This window comes from Columba livia, chromosome 4 (genome assembly GCF_036013475.1).
Source record: "Columba livia isolate bColLiv1 breed racing homer chromosome 4, bColLiv1.pat.W.v2, whole genome shotgun sequence".
In the NCBI taxonomy this organism is placed as follows: domain Eukaryota; kingdom Metazoa; phylum Chordata; class Aves; order Columbiformes; family Columbidae; genus Columba; species Columba livia.
Window position 1 is genome coordinate 48,882,359 of NC_088605.1, and position 17,434 is coordinate 48,899,792.

At 44.5% G+C, this 17,434-nt stretch overlaps 1 protein-coding gene across 14 annotated transcripts in view; it reads left to right on the top strand.

Moving 5' to 3' along the window:
• Positions 1–17,434, top strand: part of EPHA5 (EPH receptor A5) — a 212,187-nt gene that overhangs the window by 167,058 nt on the left and 27,695 nt on the right. For 8 of the 14 annotated variants that reach the window (XM_065061577.1, XM_021299088.2, XM_065061579.1 and 5 more), the window contains 4 exons: positions 198–303; positions 9,136–9,201; positions 15,484–15,551; positions 17,012–17,137. In XM_065061577.1, the coding sequence (XP_064917649.1) occupies positions 198–303; positions 9,136–9,201; positions 15,484–15,551; positions 17,012–17,137 (366 nt within the window). The remainder of the gene's footprint in view (positions 1–197; positions 304–9,135; positions 9,202–15,483; positions 15,552–17,011; positions 17,138–17,434) is intronic. The other 6 variants (XM_065061576.1, XM_065061582.1, XM_065061581.1 and 3 more) reach the window with 3 other exon arrangements.

Sequence of the window (17,434 nt, forward strand, 5' to 3'; positions counted from 1 at the left end):
TTTTGCATGTGTTTTGGTTTATTTCCACCCATTCCTTTTCCAAATTAGAAAGAGACAGCAGAGAGGGAAACCATAAACCTTAAAAGAATAAATGAATGGGTAAGACAAACCTCAATGGTGGCCTCGCATGAAAGACTCGTGTATGAAGGCTGACTATCATTTTAACCTTAATCTCCATTTTCTGTTTCTCATCTCAGCAGTAGCTGCATCCAGCGACCAAAGCCAGATTCCTATAATTGTTGTGTCTGTAACAGTGGGAGTCATTCTGCTGGCTGTTGTTATCGGTTTCCTTCTCAGTGGAAGGTAAGAGAAGAAGCTGTGCATTTATACTTCTCCACCTTTGGTAATAACTTTTATCTGACCAGCTGATTAGCACAATTTGGGCGAGAGCAACATGTTGAGCAAGAGCACTGTAAAACAGCACAAAGGTGGGCTGATTGATCTGTTTGGGCAGGCAGGAATGGCAAAAGCTCCCTCACAGAGGTACTTCACTTCCCAATGATTTTCATCTCTGCATAGACTAGCCCTGATTATTAGACTTGACTCTCACAGGAGTGTTTTCACATTCCTTTAAAAATAAGTAGAACATGTTACTACGGGTAAAATATCCCAAAGCCAACTTGTTTGCACTCAGAGTTCACAAATAGGCTTTGCTTACAAAGAAAACTTGACTTCAGGAAAACATTTGCAAAGAAAAGAGAAGAAACCCAGCTGAATGGTCAAGCACCCCAAGTTTTGGCCAGGTCTGGGTTTCATTTTTCATGTGTAGGACACTACTGTGTTCCCCATATGCTAATAAATTATACAGAGAGCTTCGCTCACAGGGGGAAACACTCAGCTTCAAACCAGCGAGCGATCCCATTGACTTCTCATGTGCTTAAACACAGGCAAATGATGAAAGCCTGGGCTATACCATCTTTGACAACTCTAATTGAAGTGGATGGAACTTGTTGGTGAACATGGGATTGTGGTATTGGGGGGAAATCTGGCTTGTATCAGGGTCAGTTTGTACTGCAGCACTGAATTGGCATAGCAACCAGCACACAAGGCAATTTTTTCATATACTACGCATGTATTAGTACATTTTTTTCATGGCAGTAGTCAAAACAATGCGATATCCTCCATGCAAAGCAAAGTGGGATGTATCTATTGGTAACGCTGAATTTGTTCTCAATGCAAAGTAAACATTTATGCTTCTAAGGTACCCATCAGCCCATGGCTTTTTTCACGATGCAGGTCTGTCGTATGCTCGGGTCTAGCAAGGTGGCTGTAAATTACAGGATTTCCTAAGTGTTAAGAGTAGTTACAAGGTGTTTGCAGAGGAACTGTGCTGATGCTGAAGGTATCACCTGAGGGCTTTATTTCCCAGAGGAAGCAGGGTGTCAGTCTGCGAAGGCAGTGCGGTGAAACCCAGCCAGGCTGAGCAGCTCTGTCCCCAGGAATCTGTAGGAGGACATGGTTATTTCCCATCCTAACAGGTGAGTGTGCTGCCAGACTCATCTCTGCTCAAGGTCAGAGACTGACTAGTCCCTTCCAGCTCAGCCATTCGAGCTCCTGTCATCTGCTTTGAGTGGCTTGTTGGGCTTAAAAATCAGAAGGTAAATGCTTCTGTCTGCCCAAGAAGCGTGCAGCGGCCAGGGGGGTGAATGGTGCCATTCACACCAGTGGCTACAGGAAAGCTGTACCCAAAAAGACTGGGCTCTGAATGCTGTAGGCAGGAGTTCAAGTCTCTTCTTAAAGGCTGGAGGTTTTGAGTCAAATCCCTCTTCAAACAGAGAGAAGGGAACATGGACCTTGGCTTCTCCTAGCCTGGATGTGTGCTTGTATCAATGCAAACAGGATTTGGCTGTAGGAAAGCTATGGCCATAGCCTGGCACCTCTGCAAGGAGGAGAAGGCAGAGTTGTGTAAATCCCTCCAAGGCTGTAAGGAACTGCAGTTATGTGGCAGCCAGCAGCTCTTGCTCTTCCAGAGGCACCAATAAGTACTTGGAACACCTCCAAGGAAGATGTGCACTATGCAGGTTGCCTTTTTGCTGCTTTCCTCTCTGGTCTGAGCAAGCAGATGCAGAGCCTGAGCCCTTTGTCAGCAATTCTCATTCATTATGTCTTTTTGTCCTTTGCTCTAATGGGCTTTCCAGGGTGTGCTTCCTTTTAGCTCTTTATCTCTTGGCATGTTTATAAAAGCCCTTGACTCCTTTGGGTAGAGCTTTATCACTGCTTCTTCTGCTGCCTTAATTGTGGGCAGCTGCAGACTCCCGGGAGCTTCTCCATAGTGCCATGCTGGACATACGGGAAGGGGCAGGCAGAGGGAGCTGAGCTCTTGATCCATTTTTATCTTTCCAGTTCTTCTCCTAGACTGGAAAGAACCCAGACCCTCAGCTGGAAGTGGTGGAGAAGCCTCCAGTGCTGAGGTTTGGTCTGTTCTTAGAGAACTGGCTTCAAAACTGCAGAGCTTCCAAGCCACTTTGAGTTCTCATTATTTTAAAGCCCATCTAGTGCATTCTGTCATTCATGACAAGGAAAGATAAACCCCAGAAAGCTGACAGCCAATTTGAAAATTAAACAAAGCAAAACAAATAAATTGCTCCTGTTTGGAAGACACAGAAATGCTGCTGAAATGTGTCAGTCATGCTGCTTTGCCTTGGATATGGCTTCAAGACAATTCGTGGAGTGACTCTCATGCTGTGACACTGCGGGGATGATAAAGGCATTTCAAGTCATGGGATAATCCCTTTCTGAAGCTGTTAACCTGTTTCTGGAAGACACTTTCCTGTATCTTTGGAGTGGTTATATGGTTCCAGTGCCTGGTTCCCAGGGGTTGAATTTCCTTTCCTCATTCTTTCCCATACTTGCTTTTAGAAAAAACAGACATTTTGAACTCTAGGAGCTGCTCCAGCTGGAATCACCACTGCTTTCCATGCCAGGCAAGCTGTGCAAAAACAAGGCTCAGCAGCAAAGCTCAGGAGAAAAACTCTCTTGCTCTGCAGCAGGGGGTATGTAGCCTGGCTAGCTCCTGCAAATGGGCTCCTCATCACTGGCTTTGTGCTGCTCCCTGGGAGTCCCTGGGCACTTGAAAATTCGGATATTTCTCCTTAAGATGCTCTGCGTCATCTCTTTGCACCTGTCCAACCAAGTGCCAGGCTCAAGCAAGTGTGTCTTGAGACAGGACAGCACTGGGGAAACTGTGAAAGGAGAGCAGGGGCATGAGAGAAGCCCTGTAGCAAGGAGCAGGGTTCCTCCTGCTCTCCCCAGCTTGGAAAAAAATATCCCAGCGGTACAATTCAGGAGTTTGAAAGCTTTTTATTTTCCAACAGGTCCTGGAACACAGAAGTTTCCCCACCTCTTCCCCTCCTTTTTTTTTTTTTTTTTTCTTATAAGTACCTCTGCTACTTCTCACTTCTTTTGAATGAATGTAAATAGGAGCTTGGAATTTCCCGTTGGCAGCTGGCCGTAAACCGAAGGTCAGCTGAACGGCAGCTGCGGTGGCATTTCCACACACCAGCGTCCATCTGTGGTGACGTGCTTGGTGTCTGAAGCCGAAGGTTCCTGGGAATTTGAAACTAAATGCACTTTGCCCTAAACAATTAAGCTGCGTTTAAGCTGATTTACTTGCAGATGTTCAAGAAGACTCTTCCTGTAAATAATGCATCCTCTGACCAAGGTCATAAATGCAAAATAGCTGATTGCTTTTTTCAAGTTATTCCCCTCTTTGCATCAAGGACACATCAGTTATATAATGCTCAGGATTACAAATCAAAGAGATTCACTAAATCAGGTCGTAGTTGTCTCAGAAAAGGAAAAAAACAGAAGTGGATTGAAAATCTCTTATTAAGCGAGATACAAGCATTGAATTAAAGAACACAGTTGTTATTATCTTTGTTTTGTTAGCATTACACATTCTTCTTGAAAACACAATGCATTTCACAGAGCAATGTTACAGATTTTGCTTTCCAAGCAATGCGTGAATTAGATGCTGCTTGGCATCCTTGTTCCTAATTGGAGTATATACATATATTAATTTAAAATCTTTATAGACTTTTGTTTTACAGTCTGTCAGACAGTGCCGGTCGCAAAGACCTTTGCGCTCTACCTTGCAAGGAGCAGTTAAGTTGTCATTGTGGCATCAGCGCCTCTCTTCCTACCAAGTGAGGTGGGAGGCCATGTGTGCATCAGCCTGGGAAGGAAACCCACTGCCCCCCATTTGGTCCTTTGAACCAAACCCCATTTGCAAAATTGTCAGGGTCTTAGGGTGAGTGTTAAGAGACTGCCAGTCCCTTGAGCATTTGAGCTTTGTAGTCCTAAACAAAGGAACAGGCTTTTACAGAATAAAATAGGGATGCGATTAGGTCAATGCTGAGCATGTTTGCAAATGCCACTCAAAATAACTAAGGAAGTGCACTGTGCATCTGCATTTATATACCCATTATGGGTGACCTTTCCATCTCAAGTGATCTTCCAAAGAACCAGAGGAAGCTTTTTATAGAACTTAAGGAAAAAAAAAAATTGAAGCAACAAAAAACTGCCTCTTGCCCTGTGTTATGTGTATATAGAAAGTCTCTTCTGGCAAGGAACAAGCCTTTAAAAGATAAAGTAAAGACAAAGTAAAGACAAATCTTGCTATCTGGGTACTGGCAATTAGAGGCTTCTGCACCAGGGTATCCATCCTTGACCTGAGCTGATTTAGACTTTTAAATATCAGCCCCTGTGGTGGCAGAGGGCTTTCTGGAAACAAATACGTGCATCTTGTTAAAAAGTGACTTTCAGGGAGTAGAGATAGTGAGAGGATTGTGGTGCGGTGTATATCCCAGGTCCTGAGCCAGTGCCTGCGACCTTCCCTGATGTGGAAAGTCAAAACGGATAAATTTTTTCACAGACCTCCCTCATCCTATTTTCCAGGTTGTATCAGGGCTTAAAATAGTTTACTTTTAAAATATTTGTGTAGGAAATGGGAGACAGTTTGTAGATAATGTTTTTCATAGAACTTTTGCAGCATGAGTCACAATTTTTTTTAGTTATGACTCTTTAAAGGATTTTTATCTCTACATTCCTGCCTTCTCTTCCTTCCTCCTACAGGACATTGTCTCCCATGATTTATAGCCACTTTATGACACTGCCTACTGCCAAATGTCCCCTGTAATTCGCCTGACGAGAAGAAGAATTTTGTCAGAGAAGCTATTACTCTGACAAATCAAAATTCCCATCCACTGAGAGCAGGCAGGGGCTGGTCCTGCCCCTGTTTGGATCAAGGTCTTCACTACCCCCATCACATTAACAGCCTCTTTGGCAATACCTTTTCCCCAAGAGGAGCATGAGCAGCATTGATGTACAGGATCCCTCTCCCAAAAAAGCTCTCCTGTGCTTCCCCCTTTACACAGGGTGATGCCATGATGCCTTCCCAGGGCTGATGTAGAAATCTGCTGCCCATAGTCCCCATCCCACCTAGATCAGCTTGGCAAATTTGGCTGCTCCAACAACTTTGTTTTTATTTTTCTTTTCTTTTCTTTTCTTTTCTTTTCTTTTCTTTTCTTTTCTTTTCTTTTCTTTTCTTTTCTTTTCTTTTCTTTTCTTTTCTTTTCTTTTCTTTTCTTTTCTTTTCTCTTTTCTTTTCTTTTCTTTTCTTTTCTTTTCTTTTCTTTTCTTTTCTTTTCTTTTCTTTTCTTTTCTTTTCTTTTCTTTTCTTTTCTTTCCTTTCCTTTCCTTTCCTTTCCTTTCCTTTCCTTTCCTTTCCTTTCCTTTCCTTTCCTTTCCTTTCCCTAAATATTTTTGGGCTTAGTACTTCTGTGCAAACACACCAGGCTGCACAAGCCAGTCAGAGTTGCTGCAGTTTTGGGGATGGTTTAGGGATTCATGTTAATCTGCCTTCAGATGACTGTGGCCCAGACAGGATGTGAGATTGGACCAAGTCTGTAATTAAACTCCAAGCCCATGAGGCATTGCCCTTGAAAGCAATATTTCTGAGTTACTGCAGCAGCAGCCAAGGAAGGAGGCAGGAGGACCACGATGAAGAGATGAGTGCCTGATGTAAGCTATGTCTGAGCAGGGGAAGTGTGGAGGAGTGGAGCAGTCAGTGACAAAAACTCCTTGCCCTCATTCAGAAGATGTGTTTGATGGCATCATGCATGTCCTGTTTCCACTTTGACAGGGAAATTGGGCTGCCCTTCAAGCTGGAAGCAGAGTTTTGGGCAGAGTAGGAATATATGTGTAGCAGTGCGTAATGCTGCTCCTCTGTTGTTTAGTGCAAGCATGTGGACTCGTGAGGTGCAAGTGGCAGTGCTGGCCTCCCGTGCTGGTGGTGCAGGAAGCAATCATTGCCATTGCTCAGGGCTGCCTTGTGTCCCTAACTGCAAACCTCTGAAGAACAGCCCCATTATAGCAGCTTATTAAAAGCAACAAACAAGGCTTTCATTTATCATGACTCCAAGTCTTCAAATTCTAACTCTTAAAAGCCGCAGCTGTATATGGCAGAGCCTCTCCAAGATGCATCTAGCCATTAGAAATGCAATTTAATTCTGAACACTGTCTGGGTCATTTGGAGGCCTGTGGTAAATTAATGACATTGACTTCAGGCACAGTTGCTGGGACCCATCATGTATTTATATATATACATTTCATTAACCAAGCATGTAGCCCAGGGTTTGAAATGATGCCAAGGGTGTTGATAAGTCCTTCCAGCACAGGTTTAATAAAGTTTGCTCTCTGGACAGTTGTGTTTGCAAAGCACATAGGCATTGCAGAGGTCACCTTGGCTAGAACTGGAGGAATGCTGGTTTTCCTTGCCCAAGAGAACCCAAAGCAGTGGGATTGGTCTTACCAAGAAGCCGCTGACCACAGAGCTCTGGGAGGTCCCACCACAGCTCCAGGCTCCTCTGTGTTGTCTCTGCCCATCTGCAGCCCCTTCTTTGAAGCCGGCGCCTGAAGCAGAAGTCACATATTGTTTCAAGCCAGCTTGGCTTTTGGAGAGGTGGCTGCCTCAGCACCTTGTTCTTTCCCAGCAAATGGGATTTTATGCAGCAGGTGGTGTCTGAAAAAACTTCACCATTACGTGGACATGTCATCTGTTAACCTGAAGCAGATCAGAGTGGCTCCTGCCTGCCCACTCGAGCCCAGGGCAGCCTCCACAAGCTCTCCTTGTGGTTGGATTCAGTGAGACAGGAGATTTTGCAGGTAGTTTGGATGTATACTGTGCTCTTGGAACAGCTCAGCTCGCTGCCTAAGGATCTTAAAAACCTGGAGAGATCCGGGCATATCTCAATGAGCAGCAATCACTTATCCTACCACAGCATCTGATCTCATCTGGAAAGCATTTGCTTTCAGCTCCTCAGCTTGTAGACCAAGAAAGCCCTTCGTGGAGTGAGGAGATGGGGAAGCTCCTCTTCAAAGCCATTAGTACCCAAAAGTGGTGGCTGCCAGAGAACGGTGGGTTTGCTGGAGTTTCACATCCGGATGTACCAGCCTTGGATTTTAATACTCTGAAGTTTATCTGTCAAATCAAGATGTTTTTTTAACATGCATCTTCCTTTGTGCTCACTGTTCAGGCAAAAAACTCCATTCACTTAGCTGTCCAAGTGCACTCAGGACTGGAATGTGAATTTTGTTGTCCTCTAATCCAGTGTAGTTTGTTTCTAGTACCTTTAGATTTCCCCCAGTGTTACACCTGTGAGTATTTTGACCCTAAGCACACAGCGTTATATGACGGGTGTGCAGGAGGAAGGCTGTATTGAGGCATATTTCCCTTGCACTTGAGCATTTTTTCCTCCCCATAAAGGGAGTGAGTGAGATATGAAGCAGCAACTGTTAGAACATGCATGGGGGGGGAAAGGGGGCTCTTACCTAAAGCATAAGTCATCACAGCCACAGTGATCTTCTGGAGATGTACCAGTTCCTTGCACTCAAATCCTTCAAGGTTAAACCCAGAAAATGACAAAATTGTCTCAAAACGTAAAATGCTTGGGTTCCCTTTGTGTGCTTTTGGGATTTGGACCTCCAGGGTTAACAGAGGTTTAGTTGAAAGCTCAGCTTCTCCCATATTAGCATGACTCCACAAATTGCAGCCTTGTGAAAATATCAAATATTGTCAATTACAGTAAAAAAAATAATAACTGGCATCACTGTTTAGAAAATGCTTGCAAGTTGTCTTGCTGATGCAAAAGGAGCTTAGAGAGACATTCTTCACCAGTTCTAATTTAAGTAAGCACATAATCCAGTATATAATTCTGTAAATAATTGCATGCCTTAAGTTATTTTGCATTATAATTGAAGGTGGTGCAGTTTCAGAATGTAAATTTTGTCTAAATAGGCTATTTTAATTTGTTTAGGCATTGTAAGTTATACATCATAAAAATCTGATGAGCACAATGATTTTTTTGAGAATGACGTGTTAACGATGATTTGAGGAGAAATGATGAGTGAGATCTTCAGCTGTCTTTAACCAGAGTACGTCTGCACCGTTGGGCCTCCTACCGGTATATCGTACTGAAGATCTTCCTGTTGTTTTTTCTGCACTATGTTCTTTTTCAGGATGAAGTATTTTATAGTTTTGGTAACAGAAAAATTGTCCGTGCGAGTTCTTTGCAAAGATAAAGGGTAATTACTGAGGTGCAGCCAGCCTTGGGTTGCAGACTTACGCCAGGCTGGAACAATGGCTCAGCAACCTTCAAAAGCAAGCTGTGGAGACACAACGCCTTTCAACTCACTGCATTTTGAGTTTATTTAGGCTGAATCCTCTCACCCAACTCATAAGGGTCTGCTTCTGCAGATGCATAGTGCACGAGTTGAGCAGGTGCATAATGCTCTGCTGAAGCAGTGCTCACACCCATCCAGTGCTTTCTATTCAAGAGGAATTTGAAACTGTCACTTTGCCTGTTCCAAGGAGGTGCTTAAGTTTAAGCACATGGCTGGTACTCAAAGCACATGGTTTAATTACTTTGCAGGACCAGGATCTATACGTTTCCCCCAAGGCATTTTTCTCCAGCAGTAGCATGTGTCATGAAATTCTTGCAGCCCCAGGTGTTAAGGTCCAAATAGTAATTACAATAAGAAGTAAGAAGTACATATAAAAATGTTGCAGATGTATTTGCACCTTGCCAGGGCTGTGGGATTTGTTCCTTATCGTGGGCCTTTTTGTTTGCTTTTCAGTTGCTGCGATGGTGGCTGTGGGTGGGCTTCTTCTCTGCGTGCTGTTGCCTATCCGAGCCTAACATGGTCAGTGTTCCCACCTGTGCTGGCCCCTATTTTGTGTCCTCTCTCCATGTTTTCTGTGCACAGTCTGCCTCTCCCTCCCTTTCTTGTTCTGGACTGGAAATCGCTTTCTCATCCGACCTCTGTACCCAGGTTGTCTATCTTAACAACTGGAAATAGCGTGACCCAAAGCAGAGTGTGTCACCACTAAGAGCAGGGGTCCCAGGGGAAAAAAAATGTCAAACCTGATGTGTTTTGCCGTGATCAATCCAGATACCACACCAGAACTGTCATGTGTCATGTTAAAGCCAAATGTCTTCATCAAATTCTGGTTCTTGTCACCAAGAGGGGGGGGGGGGGGGGGTAATTTGCCCCAAGAAGGGAGGCAGAGGGAAGTGGAAAGGTATTTAGTGGCATGTAATGTGCATGTCAGTGAAATTAACTGTATGTCACCGACATACGTGTCAATGTATGACATACGTGGCAACAACATGGTGCTGTTTGCCAACGATATGCTCCAGTGGCATTGGACATATCTCTGCGGGTGTCGAGAGCTGGGTGTCTGTGCTGCATGCTGCCCCATTCTGCCTCACCAGTTTCTGCTCTCTTGTACTCTCCCCTCTTTTCCAACTAATCAAAGGAAGGATGATTTTAATTTCTGTTGGTTTGACTGGACACGAGTGGAGTTGCTCCTGGGAAGAGAATGAGTTTCGGGTCTCTGAGTTGGCTGTAATCTGTGCAGGCAGAGATCTTCTAGGAGACTCCTGAAATCATGGCCCCATCACATTGCTGCTTGAGATGTTCCAGTTGCGTTGGTAAAGAGAACCTCTCAGTACTTCAATTGTCGGTGGTGGCCATGCCACCAGTGCAGGAGCAGTGCCTCGCTGGGAGATGTGCCTCAAATGTCCCCCAGCTATATAATAATAGAATGTCCTGAGTTGGAAGGGAATCTACAAGCATAATCAAGTCCAACTCTTGTCCCTGTGTATGACAATCCTAAAACTCACAGCATGTGTCTGAAGGCGTTGTCCAATTGCTTCTTGAATACTGTCAGGCTTGGGGCTGTGCCTACCTCCCCTGGGTGGCCTCTTGCAGTGCTCTACCACCCTCTGGGTAAAGAACCTTTTCCTAGTGTCCAACCTAAACCTCCCCTGGCACATCTTCCTGACATTCTCTTGGGTTCTATCATTGATCACCAAAGAGGAGAGATCAGTGCCAGCCCCTCCTCCTCCCCTTGTGAGGAAGCTGTAGAGCAAAATGAGGTCTCCCCTCAGTCTCCTCCAGGCTGAACAAACCAAGTGACTTTAGCTGCTTTTCATACGGCTTCCCCTCCAAATCCTTCACCAACTTTGTAGCCCTCTTCTGGACACCCTCTGGCAGTCTGATATCCTTTTCATCCTGTGGCACCCAGAACTGCACACAGTGCTCCAGGTGAGGCCACACCAGTGCAGAGCAGAGTAGGACAATCATCTCCCTTGCCTGACTGGCAGTGTTGTGCTTGATGCGCCCCAGGACACGGTTGGCCCTCTTGGCTACCAGGACACTGTTGGCTCATGTTCAAGTTCATAGTGTGACAGCAATGGGAAATATGGGATGCGCCCACTCAGAGGACACTGGGAATGGACTGGATGACTGTGAAGAAGAGAGACGCACAGGGAGAATGTAGCTGAGCTGGAAATTACCCTCTGCAACGTTCCTCCTCAGCTAGGGAGAGACCAATGCGGCAGCCAGCTGGGAAGGGCAAATGGGAAAGGCCACGCCATCAGAAGGCACAACAACCTCTTCAGAGAAATTTATGGAGATCACTTCAGAGGGAGCTTCCTGCAAGAGTAGGAAACAGTATCTTGTTCAAATTGTTCAAATTGTTCAAATATTTAATTGTTCTGGCAGTAGTTTAGGAGAGCCAAGGAGTCATTCAGTACAAAGGCAGGGAAAGACTAAAGGCCAAAAATACCACTGCTGGAATTGTGAAACTTCCTTTGGTTAACTGGAGGTTGAAGGGAGGGTGACACCATGGAGAGGGAGACAGCAGTGGCTGGGAAAGCTGCTGAGAAGATGGTGAGCTCAGGCCAGTCATCTGGTGTCTCTTCAAACTGGCTGAAGGTCTTAGCTTGTCATCTCAAGACCTTTTAGTGCTCTTCTGATCCCATTCTACAAATAAGAGGACTTTGAGAGTAGGTAGAGTTGAATGAGAGATTCCCAACTAGCATGGATTGCACCAGGTTACCCCAGGTGAAAGTTCGGTCCAGTGCAGTGGAAAAATAACTCATTATAGACATCAAAAAAAGTGAACAGAAAAATGGGAGACAACTTCCAGTATAAAAGCTTTTATAAAAGTTTTACACCAGTCCCTCAAGCATTCCATAGTTTTGTACTACTGAATATACTCTGGAATTGCAAGCAGCAAAGGCGAATGCAGAACACAGACCTTTGCCTCTGGCTCTCCATATCAGCATTGTTTATCCAGGATAAATCGATTTGCTGAACAAGTTATTGTTTCCACACATGAGCTGAGGTGACAGGATCTTGGCCATATGGATGGAGCCTGGTTTGTTTGTTCCTCTGGGTGGAATGCAGTCCTGCCCTGCAACACATATGCAACCTTGTTGCTTTAACATCTTGAAAAAAAATAGTATGAAATGAGCACTAACCCCTTATAAACAACAACCTCACGGTCATCACAAACCTTCTGTAAAATGCCAGCTCGAGGTGGGTGGGATGCATTCATCAGAGCTGATTTATAGTAAAAGATGTGCTTCTGAGTGAAGGTCTGACCCCTGAAAAGCAAGTGGTGTTTTGTTACTGTTCAGGGAAGCGCAGAGAGTTCATTTGTCTCGTATTTAAGAAATTAAATAAATGTGTAAATCTCTGCAGGACTGGGACAGGAAATTACAGGCTGCTTTAGAGCACAAACCAGTTGATGGCACTGGCTGCACCTGGCAAGGCAAGGCCCTTCCCTCATCGGGGACTTCGAAATGCTGTCCCTGTATGTGTCCCCAGTGCCACCCCATGTGTGGCCCCAGCTGGGAGATGGAACCTCCTTCTCTTGGGCTTTCTGTGGGGCCAGAAAGGGCACCTCGAAGCACAGGTTCAGACACAAAGTATCTCCACAGGTCCAGGGAGAACAAACATCGTCCTGCCTAGTTTCTTGAAGGATTTTTCTCTCTGAATTGGTTTCTGTCATACCAGGCAGCAGGCATCCGATTCCCAGCTGGATTCATCATCATTCTACCTGTCAGTTTTGTATTTTATAAACCTATATAGGGATCATTTTACAACTTCACTTTTATAATCTGCCCCATAAATATTTTATGAGCTGCCTGCCAATCTGTAAGTAGTTTTTAAATAAGACATGATGCCTTAAGAATATTTAAAGTCTCACCTTTTTTTTTCCTCTGATAGTTTTATTGAAAAACACAGGGCCATGCAAGGAAGACAGCTGCTTTCTAGATCCAGAAACTGGGACAAATCCACAACAGGAGTAAATGAATTGAGATTCAGGTGTGCTGCTGAATTACATTAACTCTTTGACTGAGTGTCTCCAGCTCAGTGGGAGATGAAGTGAGCATCAGGATCTTTATGCTTCTGCTGTATGTGATAGAGAAAAGTTATAAGAAATCTATGGTTTGTATAATGACCATAAACTAGAGAGTGGGTCTTCCATCAGGAGACTTTTGACTCACAGTTTTTCTGATAAATATTAAGCACAAATGCACATACAGAAATGGATTATTTCACAAACAACCGGGAGCTTTATCTTCAAAAAAAATATATTGCAAGGCCACAACATATAGATACTTTTACCTGCCAGTAAGATTCATGTAGTGAATCAGAACTGTTAACCTGAAATAGCAGGTTTGAATGGGATTTAGCTGGTGAAGAAAGGAGAAGAAAACTGCTTGTGTGTGTTATTGAAGGCATCTGAAGGTTGAGAAGGGAAGGGGTGTGGTTTAGCTCCAGTTAGTATGTACCTGGCCCATTTCTCTGGGTAGTTTAACAAAACAAGTGTGCAAAAGGCACAGGCAATTGCATGGGGCAGGTTTTGCAGAAGGCTTTGTTAGTGATGCCCAACTATTGCTTGACAGTGGCGGTCCGCTGCCTGAAATTTCACTTTGACCTGTCTTGTTTTAATGATACTTTGGGGGTCCCAGAGCCTGATTTCTGTGCCATGCTGCTGGATGTGTGTTCCCCTGGTTTGCTTGGTCCCTTTGAGTTGTCCATCAAGGTGCGCTCAGATCACTGGATGCAAGTGATGGCATGTTCCCCATCTCTCTCTCCTCCCTCTTTGTGGTCAAAGCATCAGGAGTAAGAGGTGAGGGCATTTGCTTTAAATAGCAAACAGAAGAAATCTTTTATGTCTGATTGGTAGAGGGATGAATTTGTGTATTCTAAGACAAAAACTGCGGTTTGAATACCTGCCTGGAAAACCTCTTCACACACATACACCCTGATCCAGAAAATTACAGAAATTGCAGAAAAGTGATTTAATTTCTGGCAACTTGAAGTGGAAAAAAATAGCATTTGCCAGAAGTGGGAATTGATGCTCATCTCTAGGTTTTATACTTAAGTGGGTGGCAGTGGCATGATGAAAGAGAATCCACTTTCACCCAGGGTTTGTAAACACCCGAACATACTTTGCAATGACCCTTCCTCTCTGCATCTCTGCCTTCACCTACTGCTTAATTTTTGAGTTAATTAGGCAAGACCCCATCTTGGGAGATGGCTACAGCAGGGTGACGAGCGCTGCTGCAGGCACTGCCGGGGGGATAACTGAGCCGTGTCTCCATCGCTGCCTTTGTGGGTGTTGCCTTCGGAGCGTGATGGTCTCTGCTGGGCTGCTGCTGCTGAGATCGCGCCCTGCATGGATTGCCTGGCTGCTGATCAAGTGTGACCTGTTTATTGACCCTGTCACCTCCCTGCCCTTCCGTGCACTGCCTGCCAGTCCTCCCCGTTCTGCACCTTCTACCAATCTGTTCCCTTGCGTGTGCTAGCTCAGCAGTGGTGTCTACGTCCCATCATCTGGGGCATTTTGTTTGTAATTGTGTTTGCTTCACAAGCCTGGTGCCAAAATCCTCTAACCAAAAGGCTGCTTGGCCCCTTGCAGTCAGCCAGGCAGCAGTTCCCTGGAACAGTACTTCCCATTGAGGGCATGTTTTATGCAGATGCCTGTTGCTGCCTCTCCTAATTGCAGTTTTGTTTCTACTAATCGTATGCGCTTCCTTGCTGTGAGCAGTGCTGGAGCGTCTGCATCCCTCCCATCTCAAAGTCATGGGCAAGGGAAGACGTGACTCCAACTTTCTCGGCTGTCAGCGGCTCCTTGTTACCACGAGGGTTTTTTTGGGGTGTCTCAGCTTGCCATCCCCTGCACGCTGGCTGCCTTGCAGAGCTCAGTTGCAGGTTTTTCTCTCTTTCAAGCAGTGTTCCTCCATCACGTGTCCATGTGGTTTGCTTGAGGGATGATCCAGTTCCTCTATCCAGTTACCATATCAGGTCCTGGGAAAGACTGGCAGATATATGTGCATCATACATACCTCATCCCATGTTTTTAAGTATATATATATATATGTATGTGTGTAAATAACAGTTCTCCTCACCTGTGTGGTTCCTCTGTAGCTTCCTAAGTGATTGTCTGAGTGAAAGAGGTCTCAGAAATGCCACCAAAGCAGCCAGTTAATGCTAATGTGATAATGTTGCCTGGAGAAGTGGCAAGAAGGGTGAGAGACAAGTTGGGGAAGAGCAGACAAAGACTGGCAGGAGGATGCCCATATGCCCATGTTTGCAGCTCCACGTTGGGATTCAGCTGCAGCCTTGCAGTTGTTCTCTAAAGTATCAAAAGTATCAAAATTCAAAGTTCTGTGCAGCCACCCCATGGACGAAGGGGACCATGCAGTACATACAAGATGGTCCCTGCAAAATCTCTGTGGTCTCTGCAGATCTCACTTCTGCGATTGTAATGTTTCATTCCATTCCCCTTTCATCATCCCTCCTCTTCTTGCCTTTTTTCCTTCTTAATAATAGCTGAATTACATGTATGGGAGAGTGGAGGTGTTCAGAAGCATCTGTGGAATTTAGAAGCACAAGTCCAATTGAAAATTGGTGGGCCTTGGGCCCTGAATCCTGTTAGGGAAATTGCAACTATTTTTATGAGCTAAAACTGGAACATCAGCAATACGGCCACTAGAGAGGTTGGATTCATTGCTGCTCTGGGTTTCTGTGATTTGAAGTAATGAGCAGGGTTCTGCCATACCAGCGACAAAACCACTCTTCTGTGTTTGCTTTTGTTTGTTTGTTTGTTTGTTTTTCCAGGCGATGTGGCTATAGCAAGGCTAAACAAGATCCAGAAGAAGAAAAGATGCATTTTCATAATGGACACAGTGAGTAAAGATCAAATGTGTATATATGCATTTTTGTCTCTCTGTGGTAATAAGAAATACAAGTGAGAGGATTTTTTTTTCCAGAAACTGTTTTGCTAGTAATTCACAAACAAATTCAGTTTGCTCTGTTATTCAGTAAGTCCCCTCCTGCCCCAGCTCGAAGCCCCATAGAGAACTGAACATTTGAGCAGTCCTGACATGTGACCAGCTGTTTGCACCAGTACATCATCAACACATCTCTCTAGCAAGCCATTTTTTTTTGCTTCTCTGCCTGTACTGTGTGCTATTAATTTTGCCCAGCCAGCACAATAAAGCTCTACAGTTTTGTGGTCTGGATGTACCTGTGCAGAATTCCTGTTTAAAACCTTTGATGCACCTCAGCCAGCCACGAGGACCCAACCCACAACTCATCTTTGCCTCGGATGCCTCTGCAGAGAAATAATGCCTACTTCTTGCTCCTGGGAAGCTTTTAGAAACACCCTGTTAAGACCCACAAGCTTATTTGAATACACAAACCTCTGTGGTGATGCTAGACAATAGATCTTATGGTCGTTATGAGTCCTCCCATACCTCCAGAGCCAGTGTTTGAAAAGCCTTCCTTCATTACGTGCTGTGAGGTCTGGGGATGGGGAACAGCAAGGTGCCTTTTGGGGTGGAAAAGGCAAATGTGTCTCGAGCAAAAGTCAGATTTCCATTACTGCTATGTAATGAAGGCAGCAAGAAGCAAATCAATTAAGAGTCGGAATGTAATGTAGCTGTCTTATTGACCAATGAGCAGTTCTCCATGCAAGTGTCCTTATGATTGTCAAAACAAACTTATAATACGGATATTGAAAATACTTTTCCCCTCTCAAGTCCTGGAGAAAAAGCCTAGTATTGATTGCATTTATACTGGTACAACCCACAGGCTTTGTACTGCAAATATTCTGTTCGTTTAAATCTCAGTAACTCCATCTGAAATAATGTGGCTGATTGATTAGCTAATATGTGACTGGTAGGGCATAATTTATTGCAGCTCTCTGTCAACCCCCATCCACCCAACTTGCTTTGCGAGTTGTTTCCTTCAGCATTTTGATTTTTGTACTTTTCCTCCTGGCGTGTCCTTTCCAGATCCAGAAAGGGATTCTTTTCCTGTAGACCCCGGATCAGCCTGTTATGCAGGACTGAAAGGGATTTTCAGCTGTGCATCATTCCAGCTGAGCACTGTCATGCACTTTTCTAAATACAGTAAAGTTTCATGTATGTCACATATCAAATAAATGTCCTTTCCAAAGGTGCTTGCTTGCACAGTGTTTCAAAACACAGAACATTCAAAAAGCGTTATATATTCATTTTTCCCATAGACATAGGTTTCCCAGCTGCAATATCTTCCAGCAAACCAGAATGCAAAGGCCAAGACTGAGTATTGCCCATCATCTGTCATACCACGTCTCGGTAACACTGTTCATTTGTGTTTGCAGTTAAGCTGCCCGGAGTAAGGACCTACATTGATCCCCACACCTATGAGGACCCTAATCAAGCTGTTCACGAGTTTGCCAAGGAAATCGAAGTTTCATGCATAACCATTGAAAGAGTTATTGGAGCTGGTATGGAAACACATTTTGTGCCCCTTAAAGCAGCGTGGAGGGTTGGCTTTTTTAATGCTAGAAATAAACAAAGGCTGTGAAATCTTTGTGCTGGTTGGTGCCCTGTAAGTGATGGGGAGCACATTCCCTCCAAAATTTGAGACATCTTGTCTATGGTTTTGAAATTCAAGGACTGAACTGAAGACAGCAGAAAATTATCACAAAGCTTGAGTTATTTCGACAGATGCTAAGGGAACTGAGTCACTTAATTTTCAGGTTCTTTTCACTCTTTTAACCTTTTTCTCTTCCTCCATTAAG